At 46.1% G+C, this 19,626-nt stretch overlaps 1 protein-coding gene across 2 annotated transcripts; it reads right to left on the bottom strand.

Annotated features, from left to right (window-relative positions):
* Window positions 1-4,612: 4,612 nt before the first annotated feature.
* Window positions 4,613-19,421, bottom strand: DEF8 (differentially expressed in FDCP 8 homolog). Of its 2 annotated transcripts, none has more exons than XM_066582467.1 (12): window positions 19,272-19,421; window positions 16,487-16,609; window positions 15,235-15,332; window positions 14,766-14,915; window positions 13,637-13,778; window positions 12,583-12,747; window positions 11,524-11,651; window positions 9,270-9,383; window positions 9,040-9,149; window positions 8,849-8,938; window positions 7,945-8,054; window positions 4,613-5,431 (listed from the first exon to the last, which is right to left on the bottom strand). In XM_066582467.1, exons 2-12 carry the CDS (start codon window positions 16,596-16,598, stop codon window positions 5,382-5,384), a joined length of 1,269 nt encoding a protein of 422 aa, XP_066438564.1. In that variant the 5' UTR covers window positions 16,599-16,609; window positions 19,272-19,421; the 3' UTR covers window positions 4,613-5,381. The 2 variants fall into 2 exon arrangements, with proteins under 2 accessions (XP_066438564.1, XP_066438563.1); XM_066582466.1 differs by having other exon boundaries at window positions 8,849-8,989; window positions 9,069-9,149; window positions 19,272-19,419.
* Between the last annotated feature and the right edge of the window lie 205 nt (window positions 19,422-19,626).

Below are 19,626 nucleotides of genomic sequence, written 5' to 3'. Positions count from 1 at the left end.
TAATATTAATTAGGTAACAGGAAAAGTTTGCCTTTTCTCCGGTGTCAAGAAGGATTTTTTTCTCCCTGCGTCATGAATGCAACGACGTTTAGATAGGGACCTATTTGTCAAGAATATGGACAAAAATAATCTTTTCTTGTATCGAAGTTGTCACCCCCGTAGTAGGATAGACTCCCTCCCATGGAATCAGTTTTTGAGAGTCTGTCGTATAGTGAATGAGCAGTCGGTTAATCATTCAATTAGTGCAAATGTGTGAAGTATTTGTAGCTGGGGGGTATCCAAGACATCTGATTACAGAGTTAGGCCTCTATCAGCCGGCTGATATACACTACCATCTGGGTCGAAAAGCTTGTGAATGGGCACACAAATCTAACGTTTGTGCGCCTGTTCACACAGCATTGGGCCCCGGCACATATACGCAGAGGCTACCATGCTGTTGCCTTTTTTCCCTCCCTTCCCGTCGCAGGCTCACCTCTGCTATCCTCCCCGCTCGCTATTTGTAATGGTAGGGGGTGGGTCAGGGGAGGAGCTAAACACCGCCCATTCCGCCTCCTTCCATTGGGGCTGTAGACAAGGGCGGAAATGGGAGCGGAGCCTAGCTCCTCCCCATCCCGCCCCCTCCCATTACAAAGAGCGAGCAGGGAGGATAGCAGAGGGAGGGAGTTTAGCAGCCACGCAGCTAAACTCCCTCCCACCTCCAGCCGCTGTCATGGGCTCCCATAGGAGCCCATGCAGCGGCCGACATATTCAGGCCCAAAAGATAGTTCCAGGACTATCTTTTGGGCCCGGCGCCATATTGGTCGGGCGGGGACTTTTATGTCACGAGAATACGGCCATGTGATCTGATGCATTGGAATCCAATGCATCAGATTACAGCGTATATCGGCCAGCTGTGAAAACGGTGGGCCAATATACGCTTGTGGGAATGAAGCCTTAGCCTGTAGAGTTTATCTTAAAGGGTCTTTTTGAAGCCAGGAAACGCAAATCCTAGGCAGACGCAATCCTAGCAAACGCAATCCTAGGCAGACGGCCGCGATTTGCCCGCGCGAAATCTCGCGCAGCAAACAAATCTTGCGGAGCCCCGCACAGAAATCTCACTCCCCGGCCACCGGCTCCGGTCTGCACATGCGCCGGCTGCCTGGCAGCCGACACATCAAACAGCCGGAGTCGCGGAATATATATATATATATATGTATATGTATGCGTTATCAGCTTGACAAACAGTTGTGAGAAGTTGAAACGTTGCTGTGCCGCTGCTTTTTCGTATGGCTTGTAGGAATAAATTACATCTGTGGATGTCTGTTTGCACCAACTATGCTGCCCTTTCATCACAAATTGGCTGAATGTGACACTGCGGATTTTGCCATCATCTGGATCAACAGCTTTAGGGTTCTTTCACATGAGCGTATATGCTGCTCCTTCACGGACGGCCGATATACGCTGCCCATCTGTTGCATTGGTTTACAATGCATCAGTTCAGATGGGCGTATTCCCGCCTGGCCGGCCAAAATAGTGCATATGGTACGCATTCCGGTCTGACGTTTTTACGCTGGCCAGAAAAGACAGTTCAGGAACTATCTTCTGGCCGGAATATGGCGACGGCTCCCATAGACTTCTATGGGTCTGCAAAACAAATCTGCAAGCTTTAATTACAGTGTGGACGCCCATGCCTCCCTATGGGCGGCTTGAATTGTGGATCTTCATCGCGCAGATTATGCAATTCAAATCCGCCCGTGGCCATTGGGCCTTACTGACACAATTGGGGTTATCGCTGATCCCGGCAGTTGCGGCCAGGTGTTGGTTGTTAAAGACAACTGACACCCATTGTGCATGATGCAGGCTCTGCGCCGGCGTCCACTCGATATGATGACACCCATTATTCACCATACGTCTACAGGAAGTGGTTGAGTATCTTTATTCTCATAGCCACAAGTAAGACCTTGGCTGTAAAGTCTCCCTTCCTCTTTCTTCAGCCTCCTCTCTCAAGTGTTGCTGATAGTAGTGTAAATTAGAAAGTAGGAGCCCTATATGAGCACTTGCTATTTATGATAACTCCCCCATATCCTGCCCCCCATTCAACATTCCTTAGTCATCCCACTTTCCCATCCACAGGGGCAGGGCTAATATCAATTTCACAATTGTGACAAAAGTCACAACTTTTCAATGTAATTCCATTAATTACCCGGCCCTATAAAGAAAGCAACAATAAGTCCCGTTTCAATGTAATCTTCTGGCATCCTCGTAAAGTGCGTAGCATAAATAAGTTCAGTGTTGATAGGTCAACGGCAAAATTCCATAAAGGCGTCCCATCCTGGGGATAAGTTCCTTTGAACTATTTTCATGAAATACAATAACCTCTGGGCGTCGCAAAAACACAAGCAGGTCCATTGATTTCATGTGTAAATAATATACATTGAAAACACATGTATCATGCATAATCACTGCGTATTTACACAATCCTATTGACTTTAATGGGTTATTTCGGTCCAAAACAGGACATGCTGCGATATTATTCATGTACTAGACCAGCCGCGGCCTCACTGCCAACTGCGAGGTGTTTTCTCATATAACGCTGTGGAGAGTATACAGAGGATGGAAAAGGAAATCCTGTGGATGTAAACGGCTCATCACCGAAAGGGGTCAGAGGAGGATGTAAGGAATCTGCAGTGTCAAGCAAATTGTAGCCATATACAACACTGGCGCTCCGACACACAACTCATTGTTCCTTGGCACAGATGGGCTGTACCAGCAGACGAACAGTTCTAGTGCTATTGTGTCATATATATATATATATATATATATATATATATATATATATATATATATTATATATAAACTGGGGGAAAAAACAGATTCCTGTTGCTCCGTGCTGATGGGAGGTCAGAATTTGGTGCAAGCAGCATGAATCGCTGACCCCTTCCTGTCAGGTGTCAACAGTTCAGGCTGCTGGCCAGTAAATCACTAATGTTGGAGATCCCCTTTGAAAACATCTGCACTATATATCAAGAGCTCCTCCAAGTTCCTGACCGTAACGCATTACTTCCTTCTTCCTAAAACCACAGCTATGATAGAACTTTCTAATTTTGGAACTTCAGTTAAAGAGTAAAATTATTTGGAAATTCTTTTTTTGCACCACAGAGATTTCTATAAATGGAAGTCGTGATTTTCTCGGGATGCGACAGCGCTACAAATCGCATGTATGTGAGGCCCATGCTCTCCAATGGGTTCCTTCACATTAGCGATGTTTTGTAGCCTGCGACATTGTGAGATTTCAGGTTGCTAAAGATATTGCTGCGATTTGCGAGGTTTTGTAGCCCATGTTTCCCTATGGAGCCTTCCTTTCTGATGCATCGCAATTCTAGTGCGGTGCAACTTTTACAGTAGGAAATCCTACTGTAAAAGCCCTAAAATAAGTCCTAGCTGCATAAAAAAAAGGAAAGAAATATCACCTAAGAGGCACTGTGGCCGCCGATTGGCTGAGCCACTCAGCGAATCCGAGGCAGCACCTCCTGGAGGTGGAGTTTTTTTTTTTTTCAAACTCCTGACCAGGAAGCAATGCCAAAGAACTTCAAACAAGTCCCGAGGAGCTTCGGAAGTCGTTATTTTTCAAGCCTCCCCCCGCAAGAAGCCCATCAACCAGCCGGCGGAAGCTGCCAGACATTTACCTCAATGTAATATTACACTGGAGTGAATCTTTGCCCTGACTATTAAAAGGAAATAGGCAACAAAACAACTATAAAACCGCATCATTGTGGGGGTAGGCCACTGGGGATTTCCAGCTAATGTACGAGTGGTAGCTGTTCTATATAAAAATGGCCAACCACTGGGTGACAAGTCAGATTTTATTTGCTAGTCGCCTTGTTTGAGCTCACCTAAAAGTAGTCACTGCTTGATTAGTTATCCTCTGGTGTAAACTGCTAATTATTGTCTTTCAGTGACTTACCAACAACTTTACAGGGAGGCGTGCGCTTCAATAAGTGTACAAAAGTCACTCTGTGTAAAAGGCACAAAGTCATCTGTACACCAACAACACGCCGCCCTAAGGCCGGCTCCACACGGCCGAGAAAATTGAGATTTGTGTGTTGCGTGATGCACAAATATCACACATATAAGAACCTAATTCCTTTGAATGGGGTCATACAAATTGCATGTCCTATCTAGCTGCGTGATCTTGCATCACAGCCCCATAGTTTTCAACGGGGTCAGCACTGTTGCCACCGGCCCCATTGAAAGCAATAGGAGAACCCCGCGATCCTCTGCCACAGCTGACAGCCGCGCCGTAGGATCCCTGCATCCCCAAGTAATGCAAGGCTGTTTTACATGGCTGGTGAGCAAGATATGGTGGCGGGATTCACAGCCCCATAACGCGCTCACCTGTATGAAGTAGGCGTAAAACATGAGTGCAAGATAAGACTACGGGAGGTTCATTTGTGGTTTCTAACCATGGGCACACACAGCTCTGCCAAGGAGGAGATTTTCAATCAAAACTATTGCTACAGAAGTTACTTCCTTTTTTATTGTAGATACATTGGAAACAATGTATCTATTCGCTCACGGTCGGATCATCGCAGCTACAGTCTGAATGAGGTTCTCTTAATAAAACCACCGATCGTATTGAATAGCATTGATTTTATTGACAAAGTGACAATGTACAAGGGGATAAATAACAGCAATAGTCCTCTCAATAAATAATAATCGCCCTGGCACCCCCATTATGTATCCCGCTGGGTGTCCATTATTTACAATGATTGAGTGGTTTCCGAACAAGGTCACATCCGGTCCTTCTACCGAACCGGCCTGAGAGCACCACATGGACCTATGGCAACAATATGGCAGTATGACTGAAGTCTTAGACTATCGGCATATCTGACCACTAATTGCACATAGTAGAAAATCTTGTCTTCTCGCATCGGTAGTCCACGAATTAGCCAACGCCAGGGTGTAGAAATACCTCGGCGCCTTAGAGGGTCGAGACGTAGTGAGGCGCCGAGTATTCCTGCAGGCACGTACTATTAGAAAGGCCAGAGACTGTACATTACATATACAGGAAGGTCTGCAGAATAGTAAGTCACCGGTCAGATCTACATACAGGAGTCACCATAGTCTCATCAAGATGTAAGGTCTCTGCAGGAACGGTCGGTGTCTATTATACTGGAATGTCTCCAAGACTCAGATATAATTGAACATCTTAACATATTCTTATCCACAGTCTTTAGATGGTTCATTCCAAGGTTCTGCGCCGGGGCACAGCAGCAGCCCACTCCGTCCGCCCCACATTATACAAGGGTCTCGCTCCCAGCACGTAGTTGGCCCACATGTGCGGTCTCCTCCTCGCTGCTACCATTTCTCTTCTCCAGGCTCCTGTGCCTGTTTCCGGAGATTCAGCCTGGTACAACGTGGGCAGCTTGTTGAGTTGTCATAATAGCAGTCCCTGGTATAGAGAACACAATCATTAAAAGGAGTTCGGCATTAGTTTTCATGGCTTCTCTTATAGGTCATCTCTACATACAAGGTGGATGCCAAAATGGGATGTCAGAGCAGAAGATAGATGAAGCCAACGGATGGCACTTGGTATCCTAAAAGCTGAATCGATGGGGATGCTAATGGAAAAGTTTCTTAGTTTTTCTGTTAACACAGACGGGAAAAACCTAAAGACAGCACTCCATGCGTAGGAAAACTGGATGATTAGCGCAGTGTCCGCTCGTCTGCATGTGGCACAACAACATTCTAGGGGAGGAATCAGCTGCAGCCTTCTTCAGACGGAGCGATGGAGGACAGCTGTGTAATGCAGCACTATGCCGCTTTCACACAAGCAGAATATCTCCGTAATACACACACAAGATGTGGGAAATTCCAATTTGGGGAACATATGACTTTTTGATCGCTTTTTATTACATTTTTTTCTTGGAGGCAGAGTGATCAAAAAAGTGCAATTCCGGCATAGGGGTTTTTTTTTTTCCTCTTAAAGGAATAAAGCACGCTGGGTCAATAAATTGGACCTTTATGGATATAAATTTAAGACATTTAATAAATAAAAGAAAAAGAAAATCTTTATCCTTTTTTTTTTTTTAAATAATTAGTCCCCATAGGGGACTTGAACTTGCGAGGCTGTGATCGCTTATATGGTATAATACAATACTAAGTTATTACATTATGTTTCATTTTAACAGGCTGCCAATTAAAGACGTGACACAGGCATGTCCCCAATAGGCAAAAGATCATGGCAGTCCTGGTGGCCTTTAGAGGGCCTAGGCTGCCATGACACCTGGACGGCACCCCGACAAGGGCTGCGCGGGACATTTAAATCCTGATCGATCAGAACATTTATATTCTAGTGCCACAACTGCCAGCAGCATTTAAAGTGTTAACAGCTGTGATCAGATATGCTGAGGATGGCTATAGACGTCTATAGCTGTGTGTGTGAGGTGAAGGGGTTAAAGGAGATGTCCCGAGGCAGCAAGTGGGTCTATACACTTCTGTATGGCCATAATAATGCACTTTGTAATGTACATTGTGCATTAATTATGAGCCATACAGAAGTTATAAAAAGTTTTATACTTACCTGCTCCGTTGCTGGCGTCCTCGTCTCCATGGTGCCGACTAATTTTCGCCCTCCGATGGCCAAATTAGCCGCGCTTGCGCAGTCCGGGTCTTCTCCTCTTCTCTATGGGGCTCCGTGTAGCTCCGCCCCGTCACGTGCCGATTCCAGCCAATCAGGAGGCTGGAATCGGCAATGGACCGCACAGAAGCCCTGCGGTCCATGAAGACAGAGGATCCCGGCGGCCATCTTCAGCAGGTGAGTATGAAGACGCCGGAGCGCCGGGATTCAGGTAAGCGCTGTGCGGGTGGTTTTTTTAACCCCTGCATCGGGGTTGTCTCGCGCCGAACGGGGGGGGGGGGGTTTAAAAAAAAAAAAACCCGTTTCGGCGCGGGACATCTCCTTTAAGCTGCATCTCGTGGTGCATATTACGGAAATATTTTACTTGTGTGAAAGCGGCAAATAGGGAATCGCAGGTCCAAGCTTGATAGAAGGACAAAATAGGTCATGTTGCGTTTTAAACACAATATACCTAGATCTACATTTGTTCCGTATCTCTGTCTGCGGGACATGGACCGTATAACAGAGTTAAAACACACTTGTCTGAAAGCAGCCTATAGGTAACAAAGCCGGTGACACCGGGGAGCATCTGAGGTCACCAGGGGGTTCTCATATCAGCAGTCCATGGGGAGGAGCTTATCAACATATAAGCAAAAAAATTAAAAAAAGTATCAATTAATGAATTCTAAAAATATTAATTAGCACAAAATATGAATAAAAGGACTTGTTTCCTTTTAAAGAGCAAAAAAAAAAAACAAAACAAAACAAAAAAAAACGTACTGATGTGTTGCTCCTCCCCATGGTCTACTGGTATGACAAGTGCCTGACAACCCGCCCTGGCAACGTCAGATGCCGCCCAGGGCTTTGTTACCTTTAAATTGAGCATTTCTATTAGTTCCCTTTTACACGGGACATCTCAGTGATAATTGTTCTTGTGCTTTAAAGTCCCATTTAGACGAAACGAGTGCCATCTAAACGACTGTACGAGCGTGACGTCACCGCTAAGGTTGTTGACGCTCATGCAGAGCTTTTGGACAGGCAGTAAACACCGCTGGATCGTTGGCTTCTCGCTCAGCACTTCACTATCTATCTCACTGGATTGCAGGAATCCCAACAATTACCGGCCCATATAGAAGGGCCCTAAGCCTGAGGAAAGAGTCGGTGTGATTTGGAAAGGCGTCAGTAATAAGGCCTTGTCTTCTATCAAAGCTTGGACCTGCGGTTTTCCATTGGTCCGCAGCGCTGATCTCCCTGCTATTTGCCGGCTTCTTTTTGTAAGTGACATGACAGAATAATACGGAGCAGCTTCGCCTCCCGTGCCCATGTGGTATTGGGTAGGGTCTCACCTGTGGAACACGGCGGCACAGTCCTGGCACACAGATGTGTGGCTATCGAAAGGGAATAATATGTCTCCTTCCTTGCAGAGTTCACACACAAAGCCCTTAGCCTGGCAGCGCTGCAAACAGAAAGATTACATCATGAGCACAACGGCCGCCTCTCCGGTCATTTTCGAAGATCTACACCTGTACTAAAAAATTGGTTTCCTGTGCTTTGTACCAGTGTTGCCAACAGCAGACAGGGCTATGAGGGACTTAGAAACTAATATGAACTCGCACGCTTACAGAGCTCCGCTGAAGCACTGGTATTAAGGGGTTAATATTAGATTTTGGTCTTAACATTACATGGCTTATGGTGGCTTTACATGGGACAACTATCATCTGGTTAGTGGCTTGCAAAAAGAGAATGTAAGTGACAGCTCTGTGTAAATCCGGCCACCAACCGGGTAACCAGCGAGAATTCGTTCACTAGTCATTTCATTGCAACTCACCTACAAATAGTCCCTGGTTGAGTAACCATCATCTGGTGTAAACAGGTAATTGATGTCTTTCAACAACTAGCCAACCCCCTTTGCAGGGAGGAGTGCGTTTCTTTGGCGTCCCTCTCCCACCAAATACTGATTGGCTCCCGCCTATTTTTGAACATTTTGCCCTCCCACTTAATGCTCATTGGTTCCCGAGAACCAAATACTTGCAAGTGATTCACGAATGAACAGTCCCTGCTGGTCTTTAAAAGAACACTCGCGCTGCTGCGGTCTCTGGCTGGTTTGGCTTTTTGCCAGATTGCTGTCCAGTGTAAATCTGCCCACAATCAGCTGAAGAATAAGCAATCGCTCGTTCGTCAACTAACCAGGCAGATGTGCAGCCCACCAGTAGATTTTCTGCTGCTCTCCCACTTTCTTGGCCTACCAACCTCACAGTCCAACTTAATGTGCTTGGCGAACATGGTGTGTATGTCTGTGAGGGAGGCCCCCAGCCGTCCGATGCTGACGTCCAAGAGATCCTGCAGGGAATACATGTCATCATTCTCCACAAAATGCTGACGATCCTGGAGCTGTACACAGAACAGACCGTTAAACAGAACGAAATCACAACTTGTCTTACGTTACTTGCAGGGTACATCCAATCCTGACCTGCAGCAGCAATCGGGCCTCCATTGCCTCTTTACAAGTGATGAAGTACGGTTTCATGAGGAGGATATCCTGACGTAACTTCTATGGAAAAGACAAGGCGGCAAAAAAGACCAAAAGACCAATGAGATCTATAAATTCCACGGATATACATTGTACATCTGGATACTCTCAGTCAGTGATCAGGATCTGATCAGCTCTTACCCGAATCTCTACCAGCTCTTCCACATAGTTAAAGAGCAAGGGGTTAATTTCCCGCAGCTTCAGCACTGGACGTCCCAACATCAGGGCGAGATACCGCATACTGCAGCGAGACACCTGGAGGTGGAGATCACACTTTAGGCCTAAATTCACTCATCTCGAACACAAAAATTGGCCCATTTATAAATCCACATCCATGTATAGTAATTTTAAGTCGGCCAAACAGGCGATAGCGGCCAGCCAAACGCCCATTTATCGACTGAAGACGAGCAGTTATCGTTACATGTAAAAGCTGCCATCACTAACTTTTCGGCTGAACAAGGATTTTAAGGTGAGCTTAAAATCCACTGTTCAGCCAGAGAGAAGATAACAGGGACAGCACGCTGTGTTCTGCACGGGTGTCGGAGATCACATTATATCCTGACGACAGCCCATGCGAAAATAAAGGAGCTGCGTGCAGAGCTCAGACCACATGCTGTGCTCTGTAAACAGCTCCGGGAAGCCCTTTCACACGCAAAGCAATATTTCAAATGATTGAAAGATTGACAGTTTTAGCGATTGTTTCGCATGAAGTGTTAACGAACACTAATGTCCATTAACACTTTATTAGCTTCATTTGCATGTAAAATGGCCTCCGGGAGCTGTTTGCAGAGCACAGCATGTGATCTCAGCTCTGCACATAGTTCCTTTATTCTTGTATGGGCTGTTGGCAGAATACAATGTAATCTCCGACTTCCATGGAGAACACAGCGTGCGGTCCTCGTTATCTTCTCTCCGGCTGAACAATGGATTTTAAAGCTCACCTTAAAATCATCGTTCAGCCGAAAAGCAAGCCATGGCAGCGTTTATATGCAACCAAATTTTGAGCGATAATCGTTGCATGTAAATGAGCCTTAAATTGGCCTTTATTTTTCTGACTCCATCGGAAGCATGCATATACAGCTCGGCTGTCTGTGTGGGTTTATCACTATAAGGATGGGGGATAAGCAGCTACCAGGCATTTATCGTAGCAGCTCAATTCATGCAGGAGCAAAGGATTTGGTATGTGGAAATCCAACATGCCCAACCCCTCTTTACCAAGACATCTGGCGTAGGGGGAAAATTGGGAAGTCCCTCATACATATAAGATTAGAGGCCATTTGTCATCAGTGGGATGAGCCAAGTTTATGAATAAACAAGATTATGTAAAGTGTCCCCTACTTTTATCTATCCTCTCACACACCATTGAGACGTGACAGAAGACCAAGTCCATGGAGGTCTATGAGAAGGAACCTCCCCACTAAAAAGATGGGGTCAGCAGTACAGTATTTGCTCATCTTCACATTCTGTTGATGACCACAGAAAATGCATATAGAGATAAAGCTAAAGGAGCAGGTCACTTGTGCGTCCCAGGACAATAATGGTGGCCATACAGCTTAGATGAAGGTTGGCAACACTCACCAATTTTGGTAGGAGAAGCCAACCATTGAATGTGCATTGTTTGCTTGACAGCTATCTGTTGTGTATAGGACTACCATGAAAGCCATTTACACTTTTGCGCTTTTTTAATCTATGTGTTGTTGGATGTGAACCTTTATCTTAATTGGTTTCTATTAAACATTTCTGATTGGTCTGATTTCTATGCTTGTACGGTTCTCCAAGGCACTGCAGACTGGAGGACTGAAAGCTTAGCAAATTCTGTGAAAGTAAACTGACCGTTGTCAGCCGCGCGGGCCAATCAACGCAGCGTCTTCAGGGCCATTTACACAGGGCGATTGTCACTCAAAAGTTGTTCAAAAGAACAAAAATGAGATAATCATTCCGTGTAAATGCAGAAAAATTGTTTACCATCGTTTGCTTTCTGTTATCACTGACTTTCAGCCAGCATAAAAATCATCGCTGGATCGCGGGCTTCTCACTGCGTGTAAACGCTTTCCGCTCCACATTGAATGTGAAGCGCTGAGCGAGAAGCCCACAATCCAGCGGTGATCTGCCCATCTAAACGCTCTGCACGGGCGCAAACAACCTAGCGATGACATCACCCGATTGTGCAGACGTTTAGCCAACTGCCTTCCCATGGGATTTCAGACTAATGATGCGAACTAATGTACAGTGTGCATCAGGAAGTTCAACCAAAAGGTTGGCCGTCTTTGCTTGTCCAGGGCCGGAGGGTCGCCTTAAGAGTTCCCAGCTGGCATACTATGGTCTATCTTCCATCACATCTCAATAACAGAGATAAACACAGATTAAGGCAGCTTTATTTACATTCTGCACCTACCTTGCGGGGTTCAAAGTCCCAGTTGTGAATAACACGGGCTGGAACGACAGCCAGATCATTCCAATGGCAATTGCTGCAGTAGTATTGGCCAGTGTAATCGCACTGCCGGGCCTCGCCAGGAACAGCACCTGTAAAAGGACCATCATCAGTGGAAAATACATGGAAAGCAAGACTATTGATACCTGCTGTGGGCCCTAATGTATATTACTACAGATAATGGAAATATCACCACCCTACTGCACTGAGAAGGTGTAAAGGCACTAAATGCTATCCTAAATGGAGTTACCCATTGCCTTTTATGGTGTACAGATGTATGGTGACACCCCAAAGTAGGCATAAGGGACCATTGGAGAATAAACTCCTCGTACTTACATAGCTAGGAGCTTCTCTAGGAAACTCCAGGAGATGCCAGATACATGTGGTACCACTTATTTCCACTTAAAGAGGTTCTCTGGGACTTTAAATATTGAAGACCCGTCTTCAGGATAGTTCATTGGCGGAGGTCCGCCATTCGGGATCCTACGGCCGCTGTCAGTGCAGAGAGTAGTTAGTGCTGTCAACATCTCTCTCACTCTCCTCCCCGCTTCCCCTCGCTGCCCCCCCCCTCCCGAATCTTCAGGGACGAGCCAGCAGATACTCGAAAAAGGCTATGCTTTCTCGAGTATATCGCCTTACCGAGTATGCTCGCTCATCTCTAGCGGTCATGCCAAATTTTAATTTGCTTGACATTTCTCTTTTGTTCATTCACTTTGCATTTTGTTAATTGACCCCCAAAAATTAACTATTTACACTTATTTCTAAAAGCATTCGAAATTTGCATATCTGCCTGGTAGTTTTGCACAGTACTGTACATGTGCAGAAATACATGCATACACCATATTAAAAGCATTTGCATCATTTTGTAGGGTCTGGCCATTTAAATCATTCAGCCTCCTGATAGTAGTAGGAGGTCCCCAGCTACTAGAACTACAATCAGGTGCCAAGCAACGCAGTCACTGATGGAACGTATGAAGCATAGAAACAATTCTGGCCCTGTATACGTTTTCTTTCTCTACTTACGTAATGAGATTGGCGCCCTGCACTCCGCACAGCGGTAGTCCTGGCTGTCCAGTCCAGCCTCTGGACATATGGTTAACTCGTACTCGGACTGATGGCTAACTTTCGACCTCACGCAGGGTTTGGTAATGAGATTCAGACATTTGCTATGGCAACGGTAGTAACAACCTGAAAGAAAAAGGGTGAAATGCAGTCAGGATACGTAGGCTAGAAGATACGATATTGGATCAGTTCACCATGTACTAATATACTGCAGGCTCTGTGTTACGTCATTGCCTACTACTGCACCAATGGCCTAAACTCCCAGGTATAATGGAACACCCCAGAAAGTACCAGATAGGAATCATTCCCCATTTGGAAATGTGATTTTAGTCTCCCTGTTAGCTGGGAAGTAAAGAAGTATGTTGGCCGTTATCAGGAAACGGATACCCCAAGATACAACTTCCCGGTATATGTTCACATGTAGCAGAAATTATGCAAATTTTCCACAGCAGAAAAAAAAATGCATCAAAATCCATGTGATTTTCACACTAAAAATTTGCAACATTTTTGTGGAGTTTGGTGTGGATTCACCCCTTCTACTGAATAACTGGGATCAGTGAGAAAATTGATCAGGGCTGTTGCGGGAGGAGGTCAAAGACAGCCGACACCTGCCGTATATAAAAAAGGAAGGGGTTTAGAAAGGGGTTAATGTTACAGACATGGCAGCTTAGATGTACTGTTGGGGGCTGGTAGGAAACATCTTGCCTTGTTGCTAGAGTCTATGCTTTAGTTGATGAAGTACCTTCTTATGAATACTGCCAGTGCGCCATTAAGGCTAAGAGGTGTACTTAGCAGTAAGTGTCAGTTCATGATCTCAAGGAAGCCAGACTGCTGTATAAAGGAGGACATTCTATATTAAAAGCTCTGCACAAATGGGAATGCTGAGCTTTTCCAGACCCATCATTTCAATTTGAGCACGTTTGAAAACCAGGAGTCCCAGAAGCGATCACAAGACTGGTCTGAATGGAGGCAAGACGGCCTCAAGTGACTGCAGCCTTATAATGTAAGGTCTCACCTGTACACGTGTACCAAGTCTGGATCAAGCCCCAAATAAATGTGCTGCACTTATCACACATTTGTTTGACACTTTTACTCTTCTCTTTGTAGAATCGATGTTCTAATATAATCCGCATATTAGGCTCATCCTCATGTGGGTCCTGCAGAATGAAAGAAAGGGGTGAGGATTCTAAGCACAGAGTACAGAGATCAGCCATAACAGGGAAGACCCATCAGGACAACCTCTGTATCTAATCATGGGATGGCTCAGCTGATTCACACATTACAGCTCATGTGGCACGCTGGGTTGTACAAGGGAGGTCTTATAATATAATCCTCTCCTTATACAAGTTATTCCGGACTGAAAGGGGCATTTCCAAAATCAACTTCTTCCATTGGATATGTGATAAGAGTCTGATCAGTGAGGGTCTCACAGAAGAGACCCCCACTGATCCCAAGAACAGGGGTCTTGTGTCCCCCCTCTTCTCTTTGGGCTCATTGCACCCCTCCACCCCCGCGCAATGAGGAGGAATTTGAACGGAACTACGGTCATGCATGTGTGGTGCCACTTCATTCATCTTCACTGGGGCTGCCAGAGATAGCTGAGTACTTGTACTTGACCATTTCCTTCAGCACCAGTGAGATGAATGGAGTGTTTGCTGCGCATGTGTGACCGCTCCATTCAAACTCCTCACTGCAAGGGATGCAGCGAGTCCACCACAGCGAGTCTAACCCCTTTAAATATTGATGACCTACCCTAAGGATAAGTTATTACCATCAGATCATTGGGGGTCTGACTCACGGCACCACCGCTGATCAGCTGTTTGAAGGGGCTGCGACACTCAAGCTTCTTCGTTGTATACCAGGCACAGCGCTGTACATTTAGGGGTGGCTGTGCATTTTTCTAGCAACTTAGTCCCTCACTTAAATGGGACTGAGCTACAGAAAAGTCAAAAGACCCATAAAAGTTGTGTCACAAGTTAAGAAATGGCTACAGAGCTCACTTGAATGCTGCATCCCCTTCAAACAGAGTCAGACCCCACAATCTTATACTGATGACCTATCCTAAGGATAGAGCACCAATATTCATGTCCCAGAAAATCCCTTTAAGAAATGATACGCAAGCAAGAATCTTTCATGTGCCTTACCTTCAGCTCCTGCAGCTTGAGCCGGAGATGAATGAGTCTGACCACTGCGTCCTTCTGCTTGTCCGACTGTTCGGGCAGGTCGAGGATCACCTGCTTACACTCCTCGATCGCCTGTCTCAGCTGCTGGATGTCAGACGCCAGAAAGAGGCCCTTAAATAAGAACAAGGAGATGGATATTACCTGCCGTGTGTCGGCCATACAACCCCATACAGCCCAGTAATTCCAGGCAACGCATCACGATATCACAGCATGGAACTACTACTCCTATTATAGATTGTGGGGTAACCACCAGATTTGGGGGGAGAATTCATAACCTGAGAGATTACAGTTACTGAAAATCTGGCCCAACATTCTGAGCAAAGGATCATTCGTGTCAATGACGCTTTGGTAAGAATGTAAAGGGGCTCATCGCCCGGGAACAATTTACTAGACCGTCGCCTGCAGAACGTATTACTAGAACGCTGCTCACCACCGGCCGGGAGAAGTGATCTTCTGACACGCCCAGATCCATCACTCGCTCCAGACACTGGAATTCTGGTACACGAAGAGGAGATCCTGGCGGGGATTCTGGAAAAAGAAAAGGGTTAGATCTCTGGGGGTACAAATTTGGTAACCCAGCTTTTATAGAGTCTACATCAGCAATCTTTGGTGGTTCAATTCACTGCAATGCCCCAAACTCAGCAATCTCTGGAAGTCCCACTGAAGTGAATGGTGCGGTGTTGAATATATGCAACCACCACAGCCAGCGGCGATTTCTCTGGATAGGTGGGGGCCCCCAGCGGTCGGACCCCCTCTGATCAGCAAGTTATCCCCTCTCCTATGAATAGGGAATAACTTGGTAGATTGCAATGTCCCTTTAAGAAAAGGTTGTACCAAAATCTAAAGTTATCCACAGGATGAGATAACTTTATGATCGGTAAGAGACCAACAGAAGCGACCCCTAGTGATCCCGAGAACGGGGGTCCCAACAGACCTTACATAAATGGAGTGGAGCACTGGCGAGCTCCCCCCTGTTCCGCCCTGCACCCCAGTGCCCCCCGAATCTTTTCGCCCGGGAAGGCAGTTACTCGAAAAAGCGATGCTCGTTCGAGTAATTGCCCTAAACGAGCACGTCGCTGAACTCTAGTAGGAAGTTTGGCTGACAAACTCTGTGAGTCATCATGGTGGCCAAGTCTGCTGTAACACAACTTTCCCCGACACAGATATGACTAAGGCCCGAAGTCCATGGGCGTATTTAATTTGCGGAAGATCCGCAAATCAAGCCGCCCATAGCAATGCATTAGTGTCTGCAAACCAATTAAAAGCATGTGGATGTGATTTTTTGCAGCATGCTCCATTTTCTGCGGATTCCCGCATGGACGGCTTCAATGGGAGCCGTCCAATCAGCAGCACACCCACAGCGGACACTGTGGACGTGCCGTGGATCCACGGAAAAGCAGGAGTTAAAAAAAAAAGTGCTGCGCAAGCGTGCAGCGTGCATCCACAGCGCAGAAGAAAGGAGATCTGGCCGTGGACGGAGGAGTCCCGGACAGGTAAGAAAATGTTTTTTAGGCCCCATGGCTGCGGGCACGGGTGGAAACCATGCATGCCCGTGGACATGAGGCCAAGGAAACAGCTGAACTGCAACAAGGGGGAGAATCAAGGACTGATGATGCTCGTTTACTTCTGGGAAGGTTGGGCTCTAATTAAAAACAACACCATGTCATTCTTGAAATACGAACCCTTGGAAGGCTCCTGCTCGCCGTCTTCCCGGGGACTTTCCTCCTCTTTTGGTTTATTGAAAGGGTTGAGATGACCCTGACGGAAGCGGGCCAGCTTGTCATTGTATTCCATATCCAGTCACACTGCAAGACAGCAGCAAAGCCTGACATATAGACATGTATACATTATGGACCACAGCCCCCATAATGGGCGAGACCGGGATCTACAAAGTCAGCATCACTACGAAGCACATCAACCCAAGTAATATATTATGCAGAACGCGTATAAATAGAGGATATCCGATAACGTATCCGCAGGTTGTGGGACATCATTATACAGAGTCAGCAGCTAAACCCGGCAGATTATTCTCCACTGCATATAGCTGCTTGCCCCTGAGCCCCCAGCATAATAATCCCTCAACAGACCTCTGCAACTATTGACGGCCTATCCTGAGGAGAAGTAATCAATAGGATTTCCCTGGAAAACCCCTTTAAAGAGCAACTGTGGAGCGGCTTGCCAACAGTTTTCATCAGTAGGGGTCCTGGTGCTGTCATCGTTGCTTGTCAGCTCTTCTCAGCAGCATAGACTCCTATAGACATCCATACGACTGTCTTTAGCTGCTGAGGGGGGCTGACAGGCAATGATGACAGCTGCAAAGGCACAGCGCTCATATGAGTGCTGCAGCCCCTTCATTTTCAGGTCTCAGGACCGAGACCCCACTGATCCAAACTTTTGACATGTTTCTTTGAAATGTCAAAAGTTTTTTAAAGTGCAGTAACTCTTTGAAGAGGTTTTCCAGGATTACGTAAAAAAATTGAATCACCCTAAAATGAAAAGTTCTGCAACTTCCTGATTCTCTGTGGAATCCCTCGCTGGTATCCAGATGCGTTTCCTGTCACTGAATAGAAACATTCATGTTTACCTCTAGTGACTGAATAACCACACAGACCTCAAACACCTCACAGCTGAGAGTTCTATCCAGTGTGGACTCAAAATTGATACAGGTTACTTCCACGGATACATTGTAACAAACCAACAGAAGAGCAGATCAATGTTTACAATCACTCGATAGTAAAGGGCCTTAACCCTTTGCAATCCAATTTTGGATTCAGACTTTCCTAGGGGGCTTTCTCTTTCTGCCATTATACAATGGTGCCATCTGCTGGCTAGAGCCAGTACTGCGGTATGGGACATACTTCAGAGGCCCCCCGACAACAGGGCGGTCAGTAATATACAGTAAGAATACCCTGCCGGATGTCTTCCGACATCGAAGATGTACAGCCTTCAATCAGAATGTCTGAAGACGTCAGGCAGTGGATTGGAAAGGGTTAAGTATAAGCGAAGGTTTATTATTTGGGCCTTCCGACTCCGTAGAAATTTTACAGCTTGGAATTTCCAATAATCCAGAACACTGCTGGATCAGTGGAATCTATAGGGCATGGTACACCTACGGCACATGCCAAGTAACTGTATATGGAGGGAGCCCAGTCTGCCACATACATAGCGGTGACTTGATCAGCTGATACCCGCCTACAACAGCCGTGACTGGAGAGATTACGACTATTAACCCTTTAGATGCCCCAATCGGTGTTCGGGGGTCACACACACTGCAATAAGATTACAAGGTGCCGCCTGGATGTCATGGCAGACTGGGCTGACCCGAGTGCCTATTAAGACATGCCAGTGGCTCTTCTTAATAGACCGCTATCAGAATGCAGTATAATGCAATACTATGGGATTGCATTCTACTGTACGAGCGATCAGATGATTGCAAGTTGTGGGGACTAAGAAAAATGTAAAAAAAACTATGTAATTGTTAGAGAAAATAAAGATTAACCCCGTCATCACATAAAAAGAAAAAAGATCTAAAATTGGTGTCGCTGTGTCCATAAATATTCAATTTAGTGAAATATCATATTTTTAGGATGTTTTCACTCTGAGCTCGGGGGATCCGGTTTCCTGTTCTGTTCGGGGAGCAGGTAAGGGGAATCTCCTGGCCGAACGGATCTGTCTTATGACGGATCCAAACAGCGCCGGATGGACCCCATTGACTATAATGGGGACCGTTCGCTTTCCGCTCTGCTGCTCGCAGTGCGCTTTTTATTCCGATAGCTTGTGCCGGATCGGAGACAGAAACTCGGAGCGGAGGTTCCAACGCAAATGTAAAACCATCCGCACAGCGAAAAACCAGCAGAAAAAAAAAAAAAAAAAAAAAAAAAAGAACTCTCAAATAATATTAACGGGGGAAAAGAAAAAAAATAATCGGGGTCAAAATATGGCGATTTAAAGCAAAATGTAAGTATTTTATTTAAGTAGTGCTAGATATAAATTAACACACACACATATAAAGTTTAATATTAATTAATTTTTTTTTTTTAAACAGCACTCTGAACATCACAAAAGCAAAACCCCCCAAAAATGGCGCATTTCTCCTCACTTTAAAAGTTTTCCACTACATTATATTATACGTTAAATGGTGCGAATATAAAATACATCTCATCCCGCAGGAAACAAGCCCTCGTGGCACTGGAAAAAATAGAAAAAAGTTATGATTTTTTTTTATTTTTTATAGTAGGTAGAAAAAAATAAAAATGACAATAAAGGTCTGCAGGGAGGAAGGGGTTAATAGTAGGTGCTACATTGTAACAATATGACACAGACCCCCTTCCAGCAGAGAGTAGTACAGCTCTGCTCACACGGAATACACAGCAGGGTGTAGGGGGGCATCACTGTAAGAGCGGGCACACTGATGCCCGGTCACTCAGGTGCCCACATACTACCCCCCTCTGCACCACCATGGCTCACCTCGGCATGTCCGGCCGTCCCTCTGAGGCCTCCCCGTCCAGGAGCGGCCCTCCTCTGGTGTCCCCTCTCCCTTTCCTGGTCTCTCCGGTCCTCAGACGGGGCGGGGCGCCGCTGTCACCGGCTCCCGGGATCACACGATCAGAGCTCCTCCTGCTTGAGGTCCGCACTGCCCTCTGCCGACAGGATGCCATTACTGCAGGCTGCTCATAGCTCTTTCTTTGTGAGCGCCATGCTGCCCTCTGGCGGCAGGGTCCGGTTACTGCAGGCCGCTCCCTGTACTGCGGGACATGAAATAACATTTCTCTGCAGTTTCTGCTATCAGGCGTTCCCGCCATATTCTGGCTGCTGGGACGCA

This window comes from Eleutherodactylus coqui, chromosome 11 (genome assembly GCF_035609145.1).
Source record: "Eleutherodactylus coqui strain aEleCoq1 chromosome 11, aEleCoq1.hap1, whole genome shotgun sequence".
Classification (NCBI taxonomy): Eukaryota; Metazoa; Chordata; class Amphibia; order Anura; family Eleutherodactylidae; genus Eleutherodactylus; species Eleutherodactylus coqui.
This window is presented reverse-complemented; position numbering and strand designations above follow the sequence as displayed.